This window comes from Carettochelys insculpta, chromosome 2 (assembly GCF_033958435.1).
Source record: "Carettochelys insculpta isolate YL-2023 chromosome 2, ASM3395843v1, whole genome shotgun sequence".
NCBI lineage: Eukaryota > Metazoa > Chordata > Testudines > Carettochelyidae > Carettochelys > Carettochelys insculpta.
In genome coordinates, this window is record NC_134138.1 from 44,033,948 (window position 1) to 44,060,583 (window position 26,636).

The 26,636-nt window shown below is 45.0% G+C and overlaps 1 protein-coding gene across 8 annotated transcripts in view; it reads right to left on the minus strand.

Moving 5' to 3' along the window:
- VPS13B (vacuolar protein sorting 13 homolog B) overlaps window positions 1-26,636 on the minus strand; it is a 903,527-nt gene that overhangs the window by 395,528 nt on the left and 481,363 nt on the right. For all 8 annotated transcript variants that reach the window (XR_012644370.1, XM_074986872.1, XM_074986870.1 and 5 more), the window contains one exon: window positions 10,788-10,915. Coding sequence is in view for 7 of the 8 variants with exons in the window: in XM_074986872.1 (XP_074842973.1) it covers window positions 10,788-10,915 (128 nt within the window). In the remaining variant the exon portion in view is untranslated. The remainder of the gene's footprint in view (window positions 1-10,787; window positions 10,916-26,636) is intronic.

The following is a 26,636-nucleotide window of genomic DNA, read 5'->3' on the forward strand; positions in this document are numbered from 1 at the left end:
TAAATGGAGGAGGAAATAAAAAAGGAGTCACCGTATTAATGGAGCAGAAAGGACCGCTGTGGCTAGTGAGTATCTGCAGCCCATCTGTCCCGGATAGCATAGGGTCTGACGAAGGTAACGTGCAATGACCAGGTGGCTGCTCTGCAGATGCTCTAAGGGACACTCCCTTGAGGAAGGCTGTCAAAGTCGCCATGGCTCATGTGGAATATGCTCATGGTTGTGTCAGGAGAGGCATCTGGCTGGAAGAACAGCACTGGGTGATGCACGTGGTGATGATATGAGCTATACTTTGGGATGATAGAGGCTCACCTTCAGAGCATTCTGCCAATGAAACCAGTAGACATTCTGTTTTGTGGAATGTTTTCATCCTGTCTATAGAAAAAGCAAGTGCCCTGCAGACCTCCAGAGTATGCAGTGCCACTTCCTGCAGTGATGAATGTGGTTTAGAATAAAATGCAGGTAAGACAATAGGTGCATTGATGTGAAAGTTGGAGGAGACATTAGGAACAAAAACTGGATGGTGTCTGAGGATCACTCCATGCTTAGTGAAGATTGTGTACAGAGGACCTGCAATGAGAGCTGATATTTCACTGACTCTATGGGTGGATGTGATGGCAAAAAGAAAGATTATGTTCACAGAAAGTAGCTTACAAGGGGTAGTAGCCAGAGGTTCAAATGGCGGTCTCATCAATGCCCCAAGAACTAGATCAAGACTCCAGGGAGGAGGAGTCAGTCTGCGTGGAGGATACATATTTGTGAGCCCCTTGAGAAATCTCTTAGCAATTGGGTGAGCAACCACTGAGAACCAGCCCTGAATGGACAATGAACAACACACGACAAGAATTATATACAGAGTTTGAAAAGAATATTCAGTCCCATGACGTCAAGTTGAGGAGAGGGCAGTTAGCTCCATCTGCAGCCTGGGGCAGTTGAGAGGAACTGGCTTCAGCTGGTCTGTTCACATGAGCAAAAGAGCGCGAACAGAGAGATGCAGCAGAAGCACAAGCGCAAACCAGCTAGATAAAGCTATAAAGAGTCTCCAATCTGCAGTCCTGGGACAAGCGCTGCACTGACAGCGGAGCATCCACAGGGACATCGCTCAAAGACGAACTGTTAAGTTTAACATGAAAAATGTGTTATTGAGATATTTTTATACCGTTGAGTGCTGCCAATAAACAAAAAAACTCCGCTAGGCATTTAACAAATGTTAGCTTTAGATAATTTCTGAGGCTGCACTTACGAGATAAAATCAAATTTAAAGAGTTAGCTTGATATTAAAATGTCATTGTCTTTACTGTAAATGCCATTAGCTCAATTTATTGAGCCAAAATCTTGATAACAAAATGTCAATATTATGGGATGGGTATAGGATCAGTTTTGAATGTAAAATGTCGAATAAAGGCATCTCGCCTCCTATGTCCCTTTCCACCCAGCATTTCTTTTTACTTTACAGGGATCCCCCACACACAGCCATCCATGCAGCTGTAATCAAACTCTTTCCCACCACCCCCTCTCATCACACAGCTGCCAGGTGCTGTGTTCCTTGTTCATGGGGAGGATTGCCCCAGGAATGGGGGGGGGGGGGGGGGGGGAACTTCCCTGCCTCAGGACACCTGATTGCTTTCCCTGCTTTGCAGTCCTTCCCCCAAAAGTGGACAATTGCTTAAAGCTTACCATGTCCACAAAGAAATGTGCTGGATAAGCGATGGTAAATGAAGTGTTGTGAAATGAATGCTTAGAATCCCATCCTTAATAAATCTTTAGCAGATGGAAGAGGTCACCCATCCCCCCATTGTTGCAGTCCCTGAACATGGAGAGGGAGGGCAAGGATAGCCTGCTGCTCTAGCCCCAAGGACCACTGCAAAAGGCTATTCAAGTTCCTCTGACAATGCTTCTTTTCCCTGCCACTTAAACCTCTCCTCCCACCAAAATAAAATCATTCCTTTGAGCTCTGTGTGATTTTGTGGCATGCAGGAGTGGTAGGGAACAAAAATCATTGTGGGGAAGTGGCAGGGATTAGGAGAGGGCTGAAGGCACAGCTGCCTGCTACTATGCACAAATCCACAGGAGACGTGCAGCTAAAGGAACCGGGCAGGCTGACGGCACAGCTGTCCACCACTACATCAACATCTGCAGAGGATGCACAACACAGGAACCCAGGCAGGTTGGGTGAGGGCTAAAGGCACAGCTGCCTGCCACATACACCCAACTTACTGCAACTTAACACCCTCCCATCAAGTAAAAGCATTCATTCGTGAAGACACGGTATGATTTATTGGCACTACAACAGAGAAATACATCGTTAGCATGTATGTTACAGATCATTCATGAAGCTATGTTTTAAAGCATCCCTTATTGCTGCTGCCTCAGCATGGTTATTGGTGGAAGGTTGTGTAGGGTTCAAAACTCCAGATGGATGGAAAAAGAGAAGTTACTCACCTGTGTAGTAACAATGGTTCTTCGAGATGTGTCCCCGTGGGTGCTCCACAGTAGGTGTCGGGCTCGCCCCGGCGCCGCAGATCGGAAATCTTTAGCAGTCTCTGTCAGGTTGCGCATGCGCCGATGCGTGCTGGTCCTTCGCGTGCCTTCGGTCACATGCGCGATCCAGTCCCTGCCCCCAGTTCCTTGACCAACCGCCCCGGATGCTTCTGAAAAACGCAAAAACAGAGCTCCAAAGCAGGGAGGACGGGCGGGTAGTGGAGCACCCACGTGGACACATCTCAAAGAACCATCGTTACTACACAGGTGAGTAACTTCTCTTTCTTCTTTGAGTGGTCCCCGTGGGTGCTCCACAGTGGGTGACTACCCAGCAGTGACCCCAATTAAGGAGGTGGGTGTCCTCTTATGTGCAGCTTGCCCTTGATAGGACTGCTGTTGATAGGCATGTATCCTCATCGAACACCCAATGCATGGCATAATGCTTGGCAAAGGTGTCGTAAGATGACCAAGTCGCCGCTCTGCAGATATCTTTTAACATGATGCCTTTGAAGAAGGCCGTCGACGCTGCCATTGTTCTGGTGGAGTGAGCCCTGGGCGGAACTAGCAGAGGGGTCTTACTCAGCCCATAACACAGTCTTATGCAGGATATGATGTGATTTGAAATTCTTTGTGAGGATAGGCCTTCCCCTTTCGACCTGGGTGCGAGACACACCAGGAGTCTGTCCTTTTTCCAGAAGGGCTTAGTTCTGTCTATGTAAAAGGCCAACGCCCTCCTTACGTCTAGCAGGTGCAGCCGCGCCTCTTTGCTAGAGTTGTGAGGCTTAGGATAAAATGAGAGTAATACTATTGGTTCGTTAATGAGGAACTCTGAGGAAACCTTTGGAAGGAAAGCCGGGTGTAATCGTAAGATCACCACTTCTTTTGAGAATACTCTGCAGGGTGGCGTTGCCATTATTGCTGCGAGTTCACTCACGCTGCGGGCTGACACGATGGTGAGAAGGAAGGTTGTTTTCAGGGTAAGTAGCCGGAGGGGTACCATGGCCAATGGTTCAAAGGGTGGTGCTGACAGCATGTGGAGGACCAAGTCCAAACTCCATGACGGCGATAGCGGTTTCCGAGGGGGGTACAGGTTTACCAGCCCCTTTAGGAACTGCGTGACCATAGGATGGGCAACTATGGTTGGCCCTTCCTCTTTATGTTGAAACGCTGATATAGCTGCAAGATGGACCTTTAGAGAGGATAGGGAGAGTCCGTCTTGTTTTAGCTCCAGCAGGTATTCTAGAATTGCAGTTATAGGGACGCCCTGAGGAGCCAACTGCTTGGAAGAACACCAGGAGATGAATCGTGTCCACTTCTGCGCATAAGTCCTTCTGGTGGAAGTCCTTCAACTGGACTCCAAAACGTGTTTCACTCCCTCCGAACATGTGCTCTCTAAGGCGCTGAGCCATGGATTAGCCACACCTGTAGGCAGAGTCTTTGAGGGTGTGGGTGCACTACGGACCCCTGAGCCTGCGTGAGAAGGTCCGGCACTACTGGTAGGGAGAGTGGCGGGCAGCATGACATGCGGAGAAGCAGAGGAAACCATTGCTGTCGGTCCCAGGTTGGGACTATCAGTATTATGCGTGCTCTCTCTCTTTTGGCTTTCTCTAGAACCTTGTGAATGAGTGTCGTGGGAGGGAATGCACAGAGTAGAGAGCCCTTCCATGGCACCGTGAAGGCATCCTCCAAGGATCCCTGTCCTATGCCCGCTCTGGAGCAGTACTGAGGGCATTGTTTGTTGTTGTAAGTGGCAAATAGATCGATTTGGGGAACCCTCCATTTGTGAAAAACTTGTCGGAGCAGATAGGCACGGATCTGCCACTCGTGCGTGAGCGCAAATCGCCCGCTTAGCTGGTCCGCCTTCACATTGTGGACACCGGGTAGGTATGAGGCTTTCAGCGTTATATTGTTGACAATGCACCAGTTCCACAACTGGACTGCCTCTGCGCATAGCGCACAGAATCTGGCCCCTGCTTGCTGGTTGATATAAAACACGGTGGAGGTGTTGTCGGTATTTATCCCAACTACTTTGCCGTGCAGGTATTTCCGAAAGCGTTTGCATGCGTTGAACACTGCTCTGAGTTCTAGTATGTTTATGTGCAATGTCTTTTCCGTGGGGGACCATAGCCCCAAGTTACTCTGTTGCCGATGTGCGCTCCCCATCCTATGTGGAATGCGTCTGTTGTTAGAAAAATCGCGATTTGTGGTTGGTGGAACGGCACCCCTACTAGTAAGTTCTTGGGATCTGCCCACCATGCCAGTGACCTGTGCACCTCCGCTGTGGGCGATACTGCCCTGTGGATGGTATGGACTACTGGTTTGTAAATGCTCCCCAGCCAATGCTGCAGGCCCCGCATATGCAGCCTGGCATTCTGTACCACGAACGTGGTGGTTGCCATGTGCCCCAACAGTTGTAGACATGTTAGGATTGGCACTACTGTGGGGCTGTATGTCATCACTTGTACCAGTGATTTGATGGTGCGGAAACAGGCCTCGGGCAGGTATACTCTTGATGTAGTAGAGTCTATGCATGCCCCTATGAACTGTATATTCTGCGCAGGCTCGGTCTTTGATTTCGAGAGGTTGATAACTAGGCCCAACGAGGCGAATGTGTTTGTAGTGACGTGTATCATGCATAGGACCTCTGCCTTTGAGGCCCCTTTCAGTAGGCAGTCGTCCAGGTATGGAAAAATGAACACACCCTGTCTGTGTAGGTAAGCTGATACTACCACCAGTGTTTTGGTGAACACTCTGGGTGCCGAAGAGAGACCGAATGGAAGAACTCTGTATTGGAAGTGCTCCCTGCCTACTGTGAAGCGGAGGAAACGTCTGTGTGCCGGGTGAATAGTTATATGAAAATGTGTGTCCTGCAAGTCGAGGGCTGCAAACCAATCTCCATCGTCCAATGCCGTAAGTATGGAGGCAACTGTAATCATCCTGAAACGCTGTTTGCGCAGATGCCCGTTGAGGGTCCGTAGGTCCAGGATTGGCCTCCAGCCTCCTGTCTTCTTCTCTGTTAGGAAGTACCGTGAGTAGAACCCTTTCCCTTGGAATTGTTCCGGGACTCTCTCCACCGCCCCTATGAACATGAGATAGTCTACTTCCTGTTTTAACTTTCTCTCGTGGGAGGGGTCCTTGAAGAAGGGCTGGGTGGGCGGTTTCGGTGGAGGTAGTGATTGGAAGGGTATCGTGTATCCTGTGGCTATAATCTCCAGAACCCATTTGTCTGTGGTGGTGTTTTGCCATTGAGAGTAGAACAGTTTGAGCCGATGATGGAACATGTGCTGGGATTGGCATTGAGGGATGGTGTTGATATTGCAGTCCTCGACATAGCCGTCAAACTTGCTATCTCAGGGCTTGCCCCGAGGGTGTGCGACCCTGCTGGGGGCGTCATCTGTGGGCCCTATACTGTTGCTGCTGGTGGTGGCGTCCCTGGTCATAGCTCCATTGGTATTGTGTACACTGAGGTTGATAAGCATAGCACCTTTGCTGGGGGTAAAACTTCTTCCTCCTGTACGGAGGGGTACATATGCCCAGGGTCCTAAGTGTGGTTCTTGAGTCCTTGCTGGAGCGTAGGACCGAGTCAGTTGAATCTGCAAATAACTTCTGTTTATCAAATGGAAGGTCTACGATTTTTGTTTGCAGATCTCTGGGAACGCCGGACCTCTGGAGCCACAATTCTTTACGCATTACCACTGCTGTGGCTGTGAAGCGTGCTGCCGTGTCTGCCACGTCCAGAGCAATCTGGACTCCTCTTCGTGAGGCTGCGTAGCCCTCTTGGACGATCACTTTCAGCACCGGTTTCTTACCCTCTGGAAGGAAATCCATGAGGGAAGCAAGTCTGGAATAATTGTCAAAGTTGTGGTTTGACAGGTGTGCTGCACAGTTTGCCATTCTGAGTAGCAAGGTAGAGGAGGAATAAATCTTCCTACCGAACGTGTCTAATTTCCTCACGTCTTTTTCTGACCCTCCTGATTTATATTGGGATGTCTTGGATCTCTGCTGTGATGATTCGACTACCAGGGAATTTGGTTGGGGGTGGCTAAACAGGAATTCCATGCCCTTGGCTGGAACAAAGTATTTCTTATCCGCCCTCTTATTTGTGGAAGGGGTAGTGGCTGGAGTCTGCCATATGTTGGTGGCTGATTTCATAATCGCTTCATCTAGTGGGATAGCAATCTTAGATGAAGCCGGGGGTCTTAAATTTTTCAGGAGTTTATGATGTTTCTCCTGCATCTCCGCTATGTGAATGTCCTGTGTTTGTGCTACTCTCTTGAATAGTTCTTGGAATTGCCTAAGGTCAACCGGGGCGGGGGTGGGGAAAATATCCCCGGGGACAACCCCCTCATCTGGGGAGGATGAAGAGGCGTCGCTATGCTATACCTCCCCTAATTTCTCCGATTCCTGGATTTGCTCATATGCTTGCCCTTTTGAGGATTCAGAGGGGAGGTCCAGGGCCTGTGGACCAACGTCTGCCTGGGGAGGCTGTGTTCTTCTCACGGAGTGTGAAGGGGTGTTGCCAAGGTGTGGGTGGGGATCTACCCCTGGACCTGGACCCCCTGTGCCGGTGCTCAGTATGGTAGGGACGGCCATAACAGCAGGGGCAAGGGCCCGGTGATGGGGATCTAGACCATGATCGGAAAACGTATGCATGGGGTCTAGACGAGCGTGACCTCCATGATGACGCTGAGAGCGGTGGAGATGCTCTGTGATAGTATTCATAGGGGGTCCCTACTGGTGATTGGTGAAGGTTGTCTGAGCCAGGGGGATGGTGGTTGAAGGAACGGGGATGGAGGTCTGAAGCAGGCCATGGGAGTTGCTGCCTGATGTATTTCTGGGGGGGAGCTAGGTGATAACGGCAAAGCGGTGGCCTCCGGGGGTGGGCTGCGGTGCCGGGTTTTAGCTTTTACTTTTCCCCGTCCCTGCGAAACAGGCACTGCCCCCTCCCATGCTGGGGACCTCGGCACCATTGTGGGTGCCGCGCTCAGTGCCCCTGTGCACAGCGCCGCGCGGGTAGCTTCCTCCAGCACCGTTGGGTCCCGTGCCGGGTACCCCTGCTCCGGTGCCATCGGTGCCGCAGGGCTCGGTGCCGTGGGAGTCAGTGCCGCTGATTCCAGTGCCTGAGGCACCCCTGGTGCCAACTGCTTAATGGTCGGAGGCCCCGGCGCAGCTGTGTGCGCTACAGCTATCCCGCTTTGAGCAGTCCATGGGTTAGAGTCCTGTGCTCTGCTCGTCCTGCTCGCAGGTGTTACCGGCAAGGATCGAGCTGGAGAAAGCTTTCTTTTCTTTTCTTTTGTACAGAGGAGGTTAGGGAAGCCGCCTTCCTCTTCTGCGACCCTGAGGGCCCCTCTTTATGGGGCTTCTCCGACTGTTCAGGTTGGAGGGCCTTATCAAATAAAATCATTTTCAGCCTCATTTCCCTGTCCTTTCTGGCTCTGGCCATGAGCTTGGAGCAGTGAGGACACTTTTTTGGAACGTGGGTCTCCCCAAGGCAATGAATGCACTCGTTATGCCCATCTCAGGCAGGCATGGCCTCGCAGCACGACGCACATTTCTTAAACTCTGGTGAGGGCATCTCGGCCCAGGTGTTTAAGTCTTTGAATGTTAATAGAGCACTTAACAGCTAATCAGTCCTGGAAGAAAAGAAAACGTTCGCAGCTTTTAGGATAGCAGACCGCTTAAGGCAGCCACTTCCGTTCTTCTCTCTCCCCTCTTTTTTTTTTTTTAAACTATATCTACATTTAACAGAACAACTTTAACAATGCTAACTAAACTATCAAACTAATAATTATTAACAAGATTAACAAAATTAAAACATACTTTTTATCTTTCTCAGGCGTTGGAGCCGGAGTGGAATCTATCTGCAGCCGTTGGCGGTTGAGAAGGAACTGGCGGGGACCAGATTGCGCGTGTGACCGAAGGTGCGCGAAGGACCGGCGTGGATCGGCGCATGTGCGACCCGACAGAGACTGCTAAAGATTTCCGATCTGCGGCGCCGGGGCGAGCCCGACACCTACCGTGGAGCACCCACGGAGACCACTTGAAGAAGAACTCTCCCATCTGGATTCACAAATGTGCAAAATAACGCATGCTGTAATCACAGTGGGGACATTAGTTTCAGAAAGGTCCAAATGGGTCAATAGGCATCTGAACCTCTCTTTTAAATGGCCGAAGGCACATTCCACCACCATTCTGCACCTGATGAGTCTCTGACTGAAGTTTTCTTGCTGCAGTCCAGGGCTTCTGTGGAGGGTTTCATAAGACAAGGGAGTAGATGGTAAGCAGGGTCACCCAATACTACAAAAGGTATCTCCACGTCGCTCATAGTGATTTTCCGGTCTGGGAAAAAAAGTTCCATCCAGGAGCTTTCTGTACAGCCCAGAATTTTGGAAGACGTGTGCATCATGAACCCTCCCTGACTATCCAATACTGATGTCAATGAAACAACCTTCATGATCTACCAACCCCTGCAAAATCATGCAGAAGTACCCCTTTTGGTTTACATACTCAGAGGCCAGGTGGTCTGGGGCCATGATGGAGATGTGTGTACCACCTATTGCCCCACCGCAGTTAGGAAACCCCTGGGCAGCAAAGCCATCCACTATGGCCTGTACATCTCTCAGGATCACGGTCTTCTTGAGGAGACACCAACAGATTGCATGGGCCACCTGCATCACCATGGACCCCACTATAGATCTGCCCACCACAAATTGATTTGCCACTGACTGGTAACTGTCAGGTGTTGCAATCTTCCACAGAGCAATTCTCACTCACTTCTGAACTGTTAAAGCTGGCCTCATTTTTGTTTTGCTGAGCTCTTGTGGGGGGGCGGGGGGAGCAGCACATCACAAAGTCAACTTGCGCATGCAAAAGTTCTGTACCCACTGCTGGTCATACCAGGACTCCAAAACAATGTGGTCCCACCAGTGTGTGCTTGTCTCACAAGTCAAAACCGCCACTCCACTGTCAGCAATGGATCCTGGGCAGCCAGCAGCTGTCAGTTCTTCAATTGCAGTTGTGAGATTTCCTCTTCAAAACCAGCATCATAATCATGATACTGAACCAGCACTGAGCTTTGTAACCGAAAGCAAAATTGCACAACAGCTAGTGTTGTTGACGAAACAATGTGTGCTATGAATTGAAGCATTTGGGGATCTATGCTTGCGCTGGTGGACAAAATGTCGCAGGAAATGGTGCGATCTCTAGTTCGTTTTCATGTGGTTACTCAGTGCTCTGAACTCTGGGACACTGCTTTGCATTCTGGGATTCAAACATGAAATACCCACAACCACCCAAGGCTAAGGCACTCTGGGATATGTACTCACAATGCACTGCTCACGCTGCTGAACTTGCATAGGGCAATGGGGATGTGGAAACTCAATATGGAAAAATGGAGGGTCGAATTTCAGGGTTTGTGGACACAAATTCAAATTCATAAGAATGAGGTTAAATAATGGTATGTATTAAAAATCGAATTTATCTTGTAGTGTAGATGCAGCCTTAGTGTTAGTGTGTGCACGTGTCTACACACACACGCACACGTGTGCACACACACACGCGTGTTTGCCTGTGTGCACACATGAAAATAAAACAGGTATCACAAGGAGCTGGGGCTCAGGGAGAGAACTGGGGCTTGCTGGGGAAAAATGTTATTGTGAAATATCATTATGCACATACACAATGTGGCTGAATTAAAGATACAAAGAAAACCTTCAATGAGGCATTTAACAACTGAATGCTTGATTTTGCAACCTTTATAATGTTTCTTTAATGTAATTCATTCGCACGTTGGATGGTATATGTACACACATACAGTTATGAAAAAAACACTTTCCTTCTACTAAGCTCAAATTTATTGAGAACAGAATGGTATAGTTTAGTCTGAGGGGTCTACTTGTAAGGTTGACAAAGAAGAAAAAAAATTAAGATGAGTCTCAAGTGCCTTAATTATACATTTTATTTCCACTTAAATGGTCTATTTGAGAAAGAAGACTACTCTGTTGGGCCAATTACACCTGGTGTGATATAAAGAGTTTACTTCTTCACACAAATGTTTTTTCAATGTTCTTCTCATTTTAAATTTAAGTAGAAAGGTAAGTCCACCAAACACAAATATTTTAAATTCCATAAATCCTTGGTGAATTTACCATAAGTCAATTTTAATTTTCAGTCTCTAGTGTTTCTAAAGTAAAATACGATGATAAAACCGGGGAGCTGTTTTTAACAGATATTTTTGCAGTGCTAAAGTGCATAGAAAGTATCATAAAATGTGAGAAGATATAACATTTCTCACTCCCTTTTAATCTTACCTGAAGTGTAAGGCATTTCACTGCATTCCACAATATCCCAATAAATTCCTTCATTCTCTCCTCAGGACTTGTACAAGTTTCAGATGAGTTCAGCATGGCTTTCAGTGGAAGTGACAGAGGCCTAGATTCTAAAGCAAACAACATATATGATTACTTAGATAACATGTACCTTCATTCGGTAACTGATTACTAGAACAGCTCACAGTACATTTTTTTAAGTCTATAAATAGTTTATCTCCACTCATTAATATAAAATGCATGTTTCAATCATTGCACCATATAGCAGAAATGAGAGCAAGCTAGTGTTATTTTATTTACTAGTTTTAAGCTTAGGGAAGCAGCATTGTGTACCAATTAAGTATGGTGAGAAATTCAACTTGGAAGCAGACTGGCCATGTTTCATATTCCTAAATAGAGGACATTGCTGGTGGGAGAGGGAGCTTGTTTCCCTGGACACTCAGTGGCAGATTTAAGGGTGACAGTTCTGAAACAAAAAAATTTTAAAAATCAAATGGAGAGAGAAATCTCTGAGCTGCAATTTATTTGCAAATTTGACTCCATTAACCATGGATTAAACAGAGACTGGGAGTGGCTCACAGCTTACAAAGGCATTTCTCTGCTCTGGGTGCTAACATCTCCCCATTAGACTCTGACAAAGGCTCACATCCCCCTGTCTGATCTGACTTGTTTCTTCCTCTTTTGATAAATACTGTTGATACTGGGCCATTTCCACCTTGCTGAATAGACCTTGCCAGCTCTGTCCCTCCCTCTTACTGGGACCCCACTTTTTAAATACCCTCTGAAACCATGCATGCATCTGATGAAGCGGGTCTTTGCCCACGAAAGCTTATGCTCCAAAATATCTGTTAGTCTATAAGGTGCCACAAGACTTCTTCTTGTTCTCGAAGCTACAGACTAACACGGCTACCTCTCTGATATTAAGTTTGTATGTGTGTAACCTGCAATTTGGGCTTTGCATGATTGCCTGTTCATATATAAGTTTGCCCTCACACTCTTCTACATTGGTTTTTCTTGGAACGCAGTTTTTATAAGTTATTCTTACCAATATACTGTATATTTGATACTAGGCCATAGTAAAGTTACCAATGATCAACACGACAAAGTACAATTTGTATACATAATCTACAGACCTTCAATTTCTCTTCTGAATTTTCAATGGTTTTACGTTCTGTTTTAATATTATTAATAACAATGACAAAAGTGATTAGCATCACTACTTGTGCAACACTTAAGTCTCACCACAGACATGCTGTCTATTAGAAATGGGGGTGTGCAGATAAAATAGTATACATGTTGAAGTATGTTTTTACAGCAAGGCTGTTAAACTGTAGGTTTATAAGGATTGATGTAGGAAGTTAGAGGAAAAAAATAAACAGTGAGCAGAAAAATTGATGTTTCCAATAATGAACATATTTTTCCAGTAATTACTGATACTGTGGTTGCCTGCTATGCTATGTGTTAATTAGGTAATATCTGTAAAATGCTTTGAAGAGGAAAACTGCAACAGTATGAACTCACTAGTTTATTAAATAACTGTGAAACATGCACCACAAATCCAAAATGTAGCACATATTTATACGTTGCTCAGCCATGTTTAACTTTTTACACCATTCTTCTCAGATGTTTAATATGTTTTGAGTGTATGCAATTCGCATTTTAGAAGGAACTGCTTTTTTCTGATTGACGCCTATTTATATGAGAGGAAGGAGGTGCTAGATTTTAATGTCAGATGATTTTAATATTGAAATTACATAAATTGAGATCAGCAGAGAAAAATCAACCTCAACTGATGTATATGAGCTGATCCGGAAGAGAAGAACACCAATTAGAAACAAAGCCAACACACATAGGAGAAGCATTTACAACCACTTCTATTAGACAGAGTTTATCCATCTTAACTATGGCATTAAAGAAGTACTGTGGCTCAGCAACACACACGTATTCCATGGAACTTGATAATGCACATTCACTCATTCACCAAGATATTTAAACACATGCCTAATATTAGGCCGCAGAGTACTCCTATTGAAGCCAACACCATACTTCTCTTTTAAAAAAAAAAAAGTTTTAAGTACCCTGATAAAATGGGCCACAGTTAAATATAAAAGAAGGGAGATACAGTAGGTGGAAAGTTGTCTTGTTTTCAGAAATCAATTAAGGAAGAAGTAACAATAAGTAACTCTTCCAGGGCAGGTCACCTTCTTCTGTAAGTCGTATCACCTGAGGAAAGATTGACCGCTCTGTCACCCTTAATCTGGTCACAGTAGCACTGAGGGGCCCCACCTTTTCCTCATATAAGGGTTTACATTATGGGGAAAACGGGGTTGACACCAGACATTAGGTGACACAGACTAACTCCTCATCTAATCCTGATTCAAATCCTGTTTATTAAGAAGCCAGATCCCTATTAAACAAGAACTTTCACTGCATACTTGTTGGTTTGTGACAACAGCAACACCTTTATGCCTAAGTGGACACTGAGAGGAAGATAAAAAATGCACACAACTCAGTAGAAGGAAAAATCCTTCCCAGACCAAAAAAAAAAAAAAAAAAAAAAGGCTAGCATGATGCTGACAGCAAAATTCAGAAACCAGATCCTATTCTAATCCGAAGGGAAGAAAAAACTATTGCTTCCTACCACAAAATGACACCCTCAGCAGAAGAAGGTGCTTAGAAGTCCTCCCCAGAGATGAACATGAACCAACAGGTCCATTAGGGTGATCATCCATCCCGTTTTTACTGGAACAGTCCATTATTTAAGCTGTCTCACAGGCATCCCAACTTTTTTTTTTTTTTTATGAAAATAGGCAAATCGTTCCATATTTTGTGGGCCTCCTTTTCCCTGGTACCCTGTGTCTTGGGGTGACAGCCTCTCCTGCTAGGGAGCTCCTCTACTGGGTGGCTGCTCTGTTTCCCACAGCTCTGCATCTTGTGGCAGCAGCTCCTGCTGCAGGGGAGCTCTTCGCTGCTCCATTGCCCAGCACCCCACAGTGATAACTTCCGCTGCTGGTGAACTCCACAATAGGGTGGCCACCTCATTCCCTGGTGCCTACACATAGGGGAGGCAGCTCCGGCTGTCAGGGAGCCCCTTCACAGGTTGACTGTCTCATTCCCTGGCCTCCCACACCTCAGGGAGGCAGGCAGCTCCTGCTTCATTCCCTGGCCCCCCTGCTGGGAGGCTTTGAAACACCCCCACATCAGAGTTCTGGAGCTCCCATCTTCCACTCCCCTTCATATCTGATGTCACCCCCCTGAAGGCTGCGGAGCCCCCATGCTTGGTGCCTCACCCTGGAGCAAGGAGCCCTGACATGAGACAGTAGCCCTGCCTTCATCCCCAGAGGCCACTGTCCCATATTTGCCATAAGGCAACGTTAAGGTTCATCCTTCTCTCAAGCAAATCAGCCCCAATTGTGCTCTCCTCCAGCCCATGAAAAAGGCTGATCCCCAGCCAGAAAAATCCTTAAAGCTCTTTTCTTTCTCTTGATGACCCAGAGAAAGTGTACGTATCTGTGAGCAATTGTTAAATTTCATATTTAGTCATATGTCTTGTTCTGCCTATTTCACTGACTGGTTTACTCTTGAGTAAAATCATGCTTATAAATCTTCCCATGTAATATTTATTTTCATAAGCAATATTCTGGGGTTTTTTGTAGCTGTCAAAATATTCTATAAAACCATGCCATGTAATATTGGTATTACACCTCATACAGAGTTCCAACCTGAGATTACCAATAACTTCCTCAGATAAACGCACAGCATATTCTTTGTTTTGCCTTGCAGTCAAAAAATGTATTCATAGAATAAACTTTTTTAAACTCCAAATTTAAAATTAAGCAATTTCTGTCTACTATTTCCAAAAGGCAGGTGGCTGCCCTTTGTATCTGTTGGTTATGAATGTCACCACATGTTAGATGACAGAACTGCGCTGCTTTGTGTCCTAAGTTTCTGAAAGATCCCAAGTAGCGGTGCTCTTGGCTGGAGCAAAAAGTGAAAAGCCAAGACACTGATATATAAAACAAAACAACTATGAATTCCTTCCTGCTAAAAATTGTCTTCTTGACAAAATAATTTGGTTCAATTAACTTTGATTAAATGCTAGTCATTCATGTAAAACTAGAGCAAGCCATTAGAGTCCAGGGAAATTTTAAATCTCGTAAGATTTTATATATGTCTACAGAAGCATAAAAATCAGAGTGCATCTTTAAGTCTTGAAATAAAGGTATGTCAGATGTACATACACATACTATACTGTATCTCTCTATTTACTTTTACTCAAATAAAAAAAAGTGTGCTTGTCCATTTAAATCAGTGGTCATCCACTGCACAGCAGGCATGAATAAACAATCTTTCAGTTCATTGGAGCAGAAATATGTGATCTCATAATACAAATACTTCAAATAAGTCAATAATTTCTTAAGAACCAGTCTCATAGCTGCAAGTTTCCTTCATTCCAAGAGTTCACTTTAAGAGAAATCTAGTTCAGTGTTTTAACTGTATTTCAGACAAAATGCATGTGTGTACTAAATAAGGTCAAATTCTGCAATGCTATAAGTCAGCACAAACTCTGCCCAACTTGACATGAAAACTTCTGGAAGAGGGATGGATGTGAAGGTCCCAGCAGTGCATTTAGGACCTGGATGGAAAAGAGGAAAAGCACAGAAGAGAACCTGTGCTGTACACTTCATCAGCCAACTAGTAACCAGACATCGGCCGTGTCTACACGAGCCCCAAACTTCGAAATGGCCACATAAATGGCCATTTCGAAGTTTACTAATGAATCATTAGCATGCGGGCAGCCGCAGCACTTCGAAATTGACGCACCTTGCCGCCACGCATCTTGTCCCCACAGGGCTCCTTTTCGAAAGGACCCCGCCTACTTCGAAGTCCCCTTATTCCCATGAGCTGATGGGAATAAAGGGACTTCGAAGTAGGTGGGGTCCTTTCGAAAAGGAGCCCTGCCTAGACGAGCCGCTCGGTGGCGAGGCGCGTCAATTTCGAAGTGCCGCGGCCACCCGCATGCTAATTAAGTGCTGAATATGCATTTCAGCGCTTCACTAGTAAACTTTGAAATGGCCATTTGCGTGGCCATTTCGAAGTTTGGGGCTCGTGTAGATGTAGCCATCTAATAATAAAAGTTGCAGCCTAAGTAAATCCATACCAAATGTCTCCTATCCTTCCTTCAGTATAGTCAGACAACAGTCCAATACGGGGTATAACTAATGCCTGGAACTACAATTAGTGTGATTTTTTTTATTCCTTGCTTTATGATGAAAAGGAAGAAAGGAGGAGGCGTGATAGAGAAAACTCTAAATATAAAAAGGTAAAGTGAAACAGGAAATACAATATATGGAATTAATTAAACTATCAGATGGCAGCGAAAGGAATAAAGAAATGGAAAAAGGTACACATATACAATTTTAAGATCAATAACAATTTAATTATATAATTTATTCCTATGCCAGTATGTTGTTATAAATCTCTATCATAAAACAGCAACTGAAGAGAGGGTAAAAAGTCAATTATAATCCTTTTCATGGACAAATTTCATCTTCCATAGTTGAATGCAGAGCCTTTTTTGTATTTTTTTTTTTTTGTTAGGAAAAGGCACAGGTGTTCACTCAGCCAGCTCGCCACCCCCACCTCCAACCAATCCCCTGGCTGTGGCTACAGTGGTACCAGTACTCAGTACCAGCAAGCACCAATACAAAAAAAGCACCAGCTATCTCTTAACTCTCAAAACCACCATCTCTTGTGGCCTAACATTCACAGCAGATATCTGTCCAGCTGGTCAGACCACAGCTTACTGAAATGGGAGTTCAGCTCTAGTGTTCTTCAACTCCACTGACAGATTTTACCTCAAAAATTCTCTAATCAGAAACAAATTCTGCCCAATAAGCTGGGGGGAAGAGGAAGTATGTGGTGTACCATCCACTTCCAGCAAATTACTGATGAAAAAATACGGGTGCACAGAGGCTAAAAGTGACAATGTTTCCAGAACCCTACCCTCTTTTGCCATTACGGATCCATTTGAGGTGCACATAATGTCCTTTCAAGCAAAATTATTAAACTAATGATTTTGCTTTTACTTTTATACTAAGGCTTACATTTCAATGTGTACATAAAACCGCAAGTGCACAAGTTGCACATGGGCAAGTCATAGATCTGCATACTCATGTGCAGAGGCAATTCCTATCTACATCTGTACATCACACATTTTACACTTGCAACTTCAGAGCATGTAAAAATCTTCACATTTAAAAAGTTGAGATCTCAGATTTGAATCAAACATTGTCATGTACCCTACAATCTTAAAGACAAATATACATTTTGAAAAGATCTTTTTTTAAGACAGTGCTATACTGTAGCTTTGTCAAATATAGTATTCTTGCTTATTTACACAATTTGAAAGTCTTTAACAAAGCAGGAATTCAATAATGTATTCTTCAAAAGAGTAACTTCTTATAATTCAGAAAGGAAAATTGAATAGTCAGTCAAACTGTTCTCTCCTGAGAGAAACAAATCTATCATATTTTTTTCATTAGTGTCAAACACTGTGCCATGAAATTATTTCGCAATGAAACTAAATATCCAATTCATCACAAAAGGAATGGGATTTAGTCTAAACTAGTAAGATAAAGTACATGATTAAAGTGAGAGATTACTATTATAAATAAAATCTATCAAGGTTTTCCTTTTTGCTGCAGTAATGTCCATTTTGCTAAAATAATTAAAAACATGACTTCTTTACATCCACTTAATTTAAATTAAGCAATTTTGCATTAGAAAAGTAGAGTACTTTGATGCAAGAAAATAGTTATTTGTCTTTGCTAGTATTGTTATTTATCACTTTTCTTTTTGGTGGGAGGGGGATGCGGTTGGGGGTAGGGGTGGGGTGCCTGGCTCTGTGGGAGGAGAGGGGGATGGGGTCAGAGCAGGGGCCTGGGGTTTAGGGTTAGGGCCACAGTAAGGCAAAGTGGCTCAGGCAGCACACAGCTCGGGCGGCTGGCACACAGCTCAGGCAGCTGGCCAGCCAGGGCTGCACCAGGCACCCACAAGGTGGGGGCTGTGTTGGAAGCCTGGCTGGTTCATAGTTGGCCTCTGGGCTGGGATTAGGGATGGCACAGTGTCCAACACCCTGGCCAGGGCTGGAGATGGTCTCTGCAGGGCCCGGGCTGTGCCTGCAACTCTGAGGCCATGCTGGCAGCTCATTTGGGGCAGAGTTGGTGCCCATGCGGCTGGAACACGTCCAGCATGGAGCTGGAACCAGCCTTCACGGCTGGTAGCCGGAGATGGCTGGGCTGATGTTGGCCCAGCAGGGGGCAAAATCTGGCATGAGGTCAGGGGGCCCTAAGGATGCGGGGGGTCCACTAAGGCTCAGGCAGCTGGTGCACACCACAGGGTGGCATGGCTCTGTTGACTTACCAGCAGTTTGCGAGAAGTGAGGGTTATGGTGCCTGGCTGCAAGAGATATGGGGGTAGGTGCCTGGCTGTGGGGGGCCACTCTTGGCTGATGGGGAGGGCATGTGTCAATCTGTGCAAGTGCTTTTGGACACCACTGGGTTAGACACTGTGATGGGGCTGCTTGGTTCTGGGGGAGGGGAAGGGAGGTAGAGGGGGCCCAGAGGTGCTCGGCTCTTGTGGAGGGCATTGATTTAGAGCTGGTGGGGGGGCTGGGGGTGCCTGGCTCTTGGGGAGGGCAAGATCATTCATTAGAGCAGGGAGGGGCATCTGGGGCTGGGGGGGTGAAGCTTGGGGGCAATTTGGGGTGCAGGGGCTTAAGTCATCTGAGGGCAAAGGGGGTGCAGATTGGGGCTGTGTTTGTGTGGGGGGGGGGTTAAACCTGGAGGGTGAGGAGGGCAGCTTGGGGCTTGAGTTCCACCACTCTTTTTTCAAGGGGAAAAAATACCACTGTATCATTCATCAATTGTTTCCACACAATTTTTGCAAGAGAAAGAAAAAAAAATCTGTAAACTCAGCATTACCTTTCTTTATACCTCCAGAAGCTGAACAACAGACATATCTAATAATTTCTGACTTGATTCCCTTATGAAGGATGGTACCAAAGGTGAAAGGTCAGAATCAGCTAGAAACAGAATGAACCGGTCATAGGGATGAAGTCTCAAAATTGAGATCCAAAGTTATCAAATACAGATCAAATACAGATGCTTGCAAACACAGACAACTGCCACATACTAACGCTGCATTTCTGCATGCAAGTAAATATTTCATGAGCAATTACCGATGCAAAATAAATATGTGGGCAGTTTTAGAGGTGCAATTCAGAATCCAAGTTTTGAAAAACTCACTCAGCACAAACACATACTTGCCACTATACTTGCTCCTTCTGCATATAACTACTTTGAAGAGCCATTAAAAAATTCTTTAACTGCAAATTAAGCAGTCCTCAATGCCAAATATACACTCATCCTAGTTCCCTCCTCCTTTTTCTCTTCCATGTATCATGCCCATCTCCTTTCTCAACCTTTTTCACTTCATAATCTCCCTGACTTTCCACAGAATATCTTCCCTGGCTCGGGTGCTCATACTTCCCATTGCTTTTTCCCAATTACCAGCTTCACACTTAAGCAGTTGCTCCAGGTATTTGGGTTCCATGCTGAAGTATCCCTCCTCAGTCTATGGTTTCCAGCCTGAGAGAACTACGACGATCAACAATGAGAGCAAACAAGCTTGGAGGGAAAGAATGAGATGGGAAATGAGGGGTCCGAAAAAGTGCCTTTTGCTGCCACACATCACTAATATCACTATGAAGTGCCTAGACAACCCCATGTACTGTCAGTTACTTTCTTCTAGAAGTTTCAGTGTAAATGGACAGGACAATGGGTCATGGCATGGACATATGGCATCATGTCTCAAAGAACAATACTTTCAAAAGGTGACTACCCATTTTTTAATTCATTGAGTGACTGCACACATGCATTATATTTTTGTGACTTCCAAGCAGTAATATAGGAAAAGGGATCAGAGTGAAGACATAAATACACCTTGGCTGCGTCTACACGTGCACGCTACTTCGAAGTAGCGGCAGTAACTTCGAAATAGCGCCCGTCACGTCTACACGTGTTGGGCGCTATTTCAAAGTTGAAATCGACGTTAGGCGGCGAGACGTCGAAGTCGCTAACACCATGAGCGGATGGGAATAGCGCCCTACTTCGACGTTCAACATCGAAGTAGGGACCTGTAGACGATCCGCGTCCCGCAACATCGAAATAGCGGGGTCCTCCATGGCGGCCATCAGCTGGGGGGTTGAGAGATACTCTCTCTCCAGCCCTTGCGGGGCTCTGTGGTCACCGTGGGCAGCAGCCCTTAGCCCAGGGCTTCTGGCTGCTGCTGCTGCAGCTGGGGGTCCGTGCTGCATATACAGGGTCTGCAACTAGTTGTTGGCTCTGTGTATCTTGCACTGTTTAATGAAAGTGTGTCTGGGAGGGGCCCTTTAAGGGAGCGACTTGCTGTTGAGTCCGCCCCGTGACCCTGTCTGCAGCTGTGCCTGGCTCCCTTATTTCGATGTGTGCTACTTTGGCGTGTAGACGTTCCCTCACTGTGCCTATTTCGATGTTGGGCTGAGCAACGTCGAAGTTGAACATCGACGTTGCCAGCCCTGGAGGACGTGTAGACGTTATTCATCGAAATAGCCTATTTCGATGTCGCAACATCGAAATAAGCTATTTCGAAGTTGGGTGCACGTGTAGACGTAGCCCTTATCTTTAAAGAACACTGTATATGGTAGTTCCAAGGAGAGAGGACACAGTTGAGAAAATGTTCCGGCAGACACGCTGGCAATTAAGAAAATCACCTTTCTAGAGAGAGATCATAAGAAGCATGCTGCTAAAGTCTTAGGCGATGGTCTCATAAGTTTTGACAATGGGGGAAGAATCGACTCCTTTACTTGACAGCACAATCTCTGTAGCACTTTGAGGAACATGATGCCATACTACTTGAAAAAACTGAGTGGTTGTCCACTGAGGGTGGAAAGTGTGTATGTTGTCAGGTGGACTCTGACAGAGGGAATTACTAAGACTTGCTGTTTCAGGCACAATAAATAGTTGAGTATACTTGGATGGATGAATGCATTGGTGAGACTCTGCTCTGGAAAGCTCAGACAAGAACCACTTCCATTTTGAGAGGTAGGGTATACTGGTGGAGGGCTTTCTATTATTTAGTAAGACCTGGTGAATTTGTTCTGAGGAAGCCTGTTTTCTGAGATTTAGATATAATGTTTCCAGACCATTAAATGAATGGAACCAAGGTTAGTGTGGAGCAGCCAATCATAGCCCTGAGTGATTCGATCAAGGTGGAATGAAAGTGAGACTGAAGTTGCCACTGAGAGGTCTCAGCAGAGGACCAATGTTGGTGAAGCTATCTTGGGGCTATTAATATATTTCATCTGATCTTTAGGGGCACTCTGTACAGAAAAGAGATTGGGGGAAAAGCATAATAAAATTGTCCCATCCAGGGTAGCAGGAAGGCATTCATAATGGAACCTGGATTGCAGCCTTGAAGGGAGCAGAACTGGTCATACCATGGTCCTTGTTCACAAATACGTACATATATGGGGAGTTTCCCAATACTCAAAAATACTTCCAGATACATCTAGTCAAAGAGGCTGCTTGTGATGGAAGCTAGACCTGCTTATTCTACACCCACGTAAGGTAAGCGGCCTCAAGGTTGACTGAATGAGTTATACAAAATTCCCATAGTAGATGAACTGCTTCCTGACAAATAAGGAAAGAGTGAACTCTATTCCTATGGTGCCTATGTCCCTGAGGTGCCACATAATATTTCTTATCTGACCTCTTACATGTTAGAGGTATGGTGGCTGGTGACTCTCATATATTCTCAGCCAGATCCATTGTGGGTGGATTTATTGGACTTCTTAATTTAGCAGTAGGGGAGGCATGTTGAAGATCAGTTAGCCTATGCCGTGTTTCAGGCAGACTCAGCAGGAAAATTCTCAGGAGTTTGCTACTTGTTTATGCAGCTCCTGAAAGAATTTAAAGTCACCTCCTGCTGTGGATGGTGGGGCCATTATCGTGTCATCCAATGAGGAGGGTATGGATGCTTGTAGTGGAGATGCTGGTGTTGAATCATCTGCAAGATTCTCTGAGCCCTCCTCATCCTCAGGCCGTGGACATGGTGCTGGTATCAGAGTACAGGAGGTACTAGTGCAAGGGTTGAGGTTGCTGCATTCAGTATGCAACCCAGAGATCCCAATAAGACTAGTTTGGTAGTACTGGCAGTGGTAGTAGTAGCCATTGCTGGGATTGCCACCATGATGGCTGTTGTGGCACCTTGGATTAATGACTGTCTAGGAGCATCACAGCTGAGAAAACTCTCATCATCATGACTATCCAAGGGTGGTGTAGAACCCACTGGAATAGAAAGCAGATGATATGAGATGTGTTGGGTGTACAATTGGTGTCGAATAACGGAGTGCCAAGTACAAATGACACTCGCAGATCTGCCGTTGTTGTAAAGGGCAGAACGGGTGGAGGAATGGGCATGATAGATGGTATTGAGATATGCTATGGTGCCTGTGGCAGGGACAGTACAGAGTGCCTCCCCTGCACTGTCAGGGCCTGTTGTTTAGTATGTACTTAAGTCTTGTTAAGCACCATTGGTGCCGTAGGTGATGGTATTGAAGTGCTGAGGCTGCTCACAGGTTCTTCGGTGCTGAGACAGGTTTGGGTGGTGCTGACTGAATCAGTTTCAGCTTTTCATGCACCAGTGCTTTACAGCTGGCCCTATCCATGTCCTTAGCTCCTGGTACATCATAGTCTGGTGCCTTGGATTTTGTTGGTACTGGGGTCGATTTTTCATTCTGAAAGGACTTTTTTCAGGAGATTGGCTCTGCATAGATGAATAAGAGCACTTGTTGACAGACTGGATTGTAGTCTGAAGAAGGTCTCGCTTCAGGGTCTGCACATCTGGAGCTCACTATCAGTGAAGGTTATCTGAATGGTGATGAGTGCTCCAGATCTGAGACAGGTCCTATGGATTTTCAATGAAAAAGAATTTAAGTTGGAGAGCTCACGCCCTTCTGGTCCTGGAGGTGAGCTTTTTACAGTGAGGGCACTTGCTTGCCCAGTTTCCTTCACCCATGTAGTACACACACTGAGAATGCCCATCCAAAATGGGTATGGACATTCTGCACATCAGACAGCTTTTGAAATCTGGGGGGCCAGGGATGTCTGACAATATTGGAACAAAGAAAAAAAAATGTCAATAACTTTGAACTACACTAACGTTGTTAACTACTACTTATAAAACTATGAACAACTAACTACCTAAACTCTGAGGGAAAGGTAAGTTTTGGAGGGCAACTGTAAGTTCCAATTGGAGCCAATGGTGGCAGAGAAGGAACTGAGGAGTCAGAGTATGCATAGTAGCTATCCCATTCAGCACATGCCAGATTTTTTATGTGCTAAGCCCACCGAGGTAAGTGCTACCCTAATTCTCCAACTAAGGGAGCCACGGCAACATAATACTTAGGTGAAACACCCACTGGGACACTTATAGAACAACAACTTGGGAATGCAAGAAGAGCAGTTTCAGTGACTGACTGTCACTGGAGGTAAGAAGGAAAAGAGGGCCTGGGGTCAGATGGGTGATTTTTTACTGGCACCAGCAGACACTCGAGGCACCCCAGTGGTTACCTCTGAGGAAAAAAATTATGACAACTTTTTTGAAGCACGCATGCAACAAGAGTGGAATGTACATGTGCAATCACTCAAATAGGAACAGGATGTTACAATTAGAAATGGAGAGTAAGAAAAGAATTAGAAGACCCAAAACCACATGGATCAATGTCGAAAGGAAAAGAGAAGAAAAGAAAAGGTATGATTAGCTGTGAAGTTTCTGAGGAACTGAGTCAAGAAAGACGAGTGGAAAAAAAAAAGGTTTGAAGAATCGACCCTATATAGATGGGATTAAGGCTAAAAGGTGGACAGCCACGGCAGCACCCAGAAACCCCTATCAAAATATGAGCCCCATTGTGCTAGACTCTGAACAAATACATATAAAGACAAGGTATCTGCCATGAAGAGCTTACAATATAGTGAGAGAAGAAGCATGTGAAGCTGGGGTGGAAGAGGAATATACTTAAATACATGCACTTTTATAACAGTTGGCCAAGTATCCTCTATCGTGCCTCACACATTTCTCCTTCCTCAAGGGTCCTTACAGTCTTTCTTCTTCAATGATAGCCCATCTTGTAGTCTGCCTTCTTAATTTACAAAGTTTTCGAAAATGCTAATAGGAACAACAGGAACTTCCCCAATCACTTTCAGGAATCTCCAGAAATCTTTCCCTGGGCATGGCTCTTAGCTCAGTGCTAGGGAGAATGGAAAAAAGGTTCTCTTACATACTCTCTTCTGTTAGCTTGCAGATGGCCAGACCAAGATGACTCTCTGGAAACTTCTCAGAGTGCGTCCCCTCTTTCCAGAGCAGCAATAGATCTCTTATAAGGAGTGAGCTGCCTGAGGTTCCTCTCCTGAATCAGATATCTCTGCATGGCTCATTTAGTAACCCTGTTCCAGGCTTTTAGTCTCCTGCATGCAGCTCCCTCACTTGCTCTACTTTTTCACAATATGTATTTATCTTTCAAATTGTAAATTGATAAAGTGCCAACAAACACCCTGTTGATCACATCATCTCTATTTGATTTCTTACAGGTATCACTGCAGGACAGTAATAAGGGAATATCTGAGAGACCAATGGGTATCTAAAAGGTATCTAAAAGGGTGTCATAAGGAGGAGGGAGAAAACTTGTTCTTTTTGGCCTCTGAGCATAGAACAAGAGGCAATGGACTTAACCTGCAGCAAGGGAGATTTAGGTTGGACATTAGGAAAAAGTTCCTAACTGTCAGGGTGGTGAAACACTGGAATAAATTGCCTAGGGAGGTTGTGGAGTCTCCATTGCTGGAGATATTTAAGAACAGGTTAGATAGATGTCTATCAGGGATGGTTTAGGACAGTACTTGGTCCTGCTGCTAGGGAAGGGGGCTGGACTTGATGGCCTCTTGAGGTCCCTTCCAGTCCTAGTATTCTATGATTCTATGATATGGGTAGAGATTTATCATCTTTTTTTATCACTCCCAAACAACTCTCTCTTTCCAATTTTCATTTGCAAATCTCAATGTGTAATCCTCCTTCTGGTCTAACGTAAATATAGTGTTAATAAAGTCTATGTTTTCCATAAAATTTCTTTTTTGTTTATGGAAAAATAGATGTCTTTAGCTGGGGTTCCTTTAACCATATTACTCTACTGTGTTTTTCATCAGCGGTTGATTACTGAAATTATATTTACAAATATTCAGCAGCTATCACAATTTCAGTCACAGTCACATATGACATTATAATCAATTTCAGAACACACACTGTGGCTTTGTAATTACTTACAGAACAAACTTATATGAATATTAACTACTGAAAACACACATGTATTATAATAGCAAACAAAACGCCAATAAACTAAATTCTTGAGGTATCAGACAAAAGTGGATTTTCTTCAGACAAGAAAGCATACTGAATGCATAATTTGCCCTTTTAAAATTGCTTTAATTCTTTGAAATACCAGAAAGCTAAACAAACTAGTTTCCTTTATCAGTTTAGTACTAATTCTATCAGCATCTACATGATAAAACTTTATAAAACACATTTCAAATTCTATCTGATTGCCAATCAAGCATTAAAAAAAAATCAAAAAAGCATCACTAGAAAGTTTTAACTTTGTGTCTTGTGTGAAAATATGTCATTAGCCACAAGAGAAAATACCTGTTGTGAAGCAAAATATTTCATTTATGATGCTGACCGATGCAGAATACTAGAAAATGTATATTCTTAGGAATAAACGTATTTAATAAAGGTAGTAAATAAAGACAATACATATGTCAACTAATGAAGTTGCCTATATCTTTGAGCAATTTTCAGATGTTTTCACTATCAATGCTATCATAGCCATATCTGCAATAGCCAATGTGAAGGTATAATTTCTATCCTTTTCAAATGCATAAATTCCATAACAAAACAACAACAAAAAGCACTAGACTCAGAGGATGAGATTCTGATTTCAGTTATAGCTGTAAAAATCTTGAGTAATTGACATTCAAATGGCAACATCTGAGGGATACAGACGCTTATGCTCCAACCCTGTACACCACACCAGAAGTAAAAGACAAGTTCTACGACGTGCTTAGTGCTGCTGTAGCGCAAATACCTGCTCGTGAACAACTGTACATCTTGGGTGACTTCAATGCAAGAGTTGGAGCTGATTGGGCCTCATAGCCTTCCTGCTTAGGACACTTCGGTGTGGGAAAAATGAATGACAATGGACAGCGTCTCCTTGAACTGTGCACGTACCACAAGCTGTGCATCACAAACACATTCTTCCGAACGAAGCCACAGCACAGAGTGTCGTGGAGACACCCACGCTCGAAGCACTGGCATCAACTAGATGTGGTCATCACTAGGTGTAATAACCTCAAAAACGTCCTTCTGACACGCAGCTATCATAGTGCTGACTGTGATACCGATCACTCGCTAGTTTGCTCCAAGCTCAAGCTGAGACCCAAGAAGCTGTACCGCTCTAAACCTGCTGGAAGGCCCCGGATTGACGCCAGAAAGACGGCAAACTCGGAGAAAGCTGAAAGGTTCAGAGACACCCTCCAGGAAAATCTGTACAGCGGCCCTGGGGGCGCCGATGTGACATCCAAATGGCAACATCTGAGGGATACAGTTTACAATACGGACTTGTCGGTGTTTGGAAGAAGAGCTAGAAACACGAACGACTGGTTCGAAGCTAACTCCGATGAG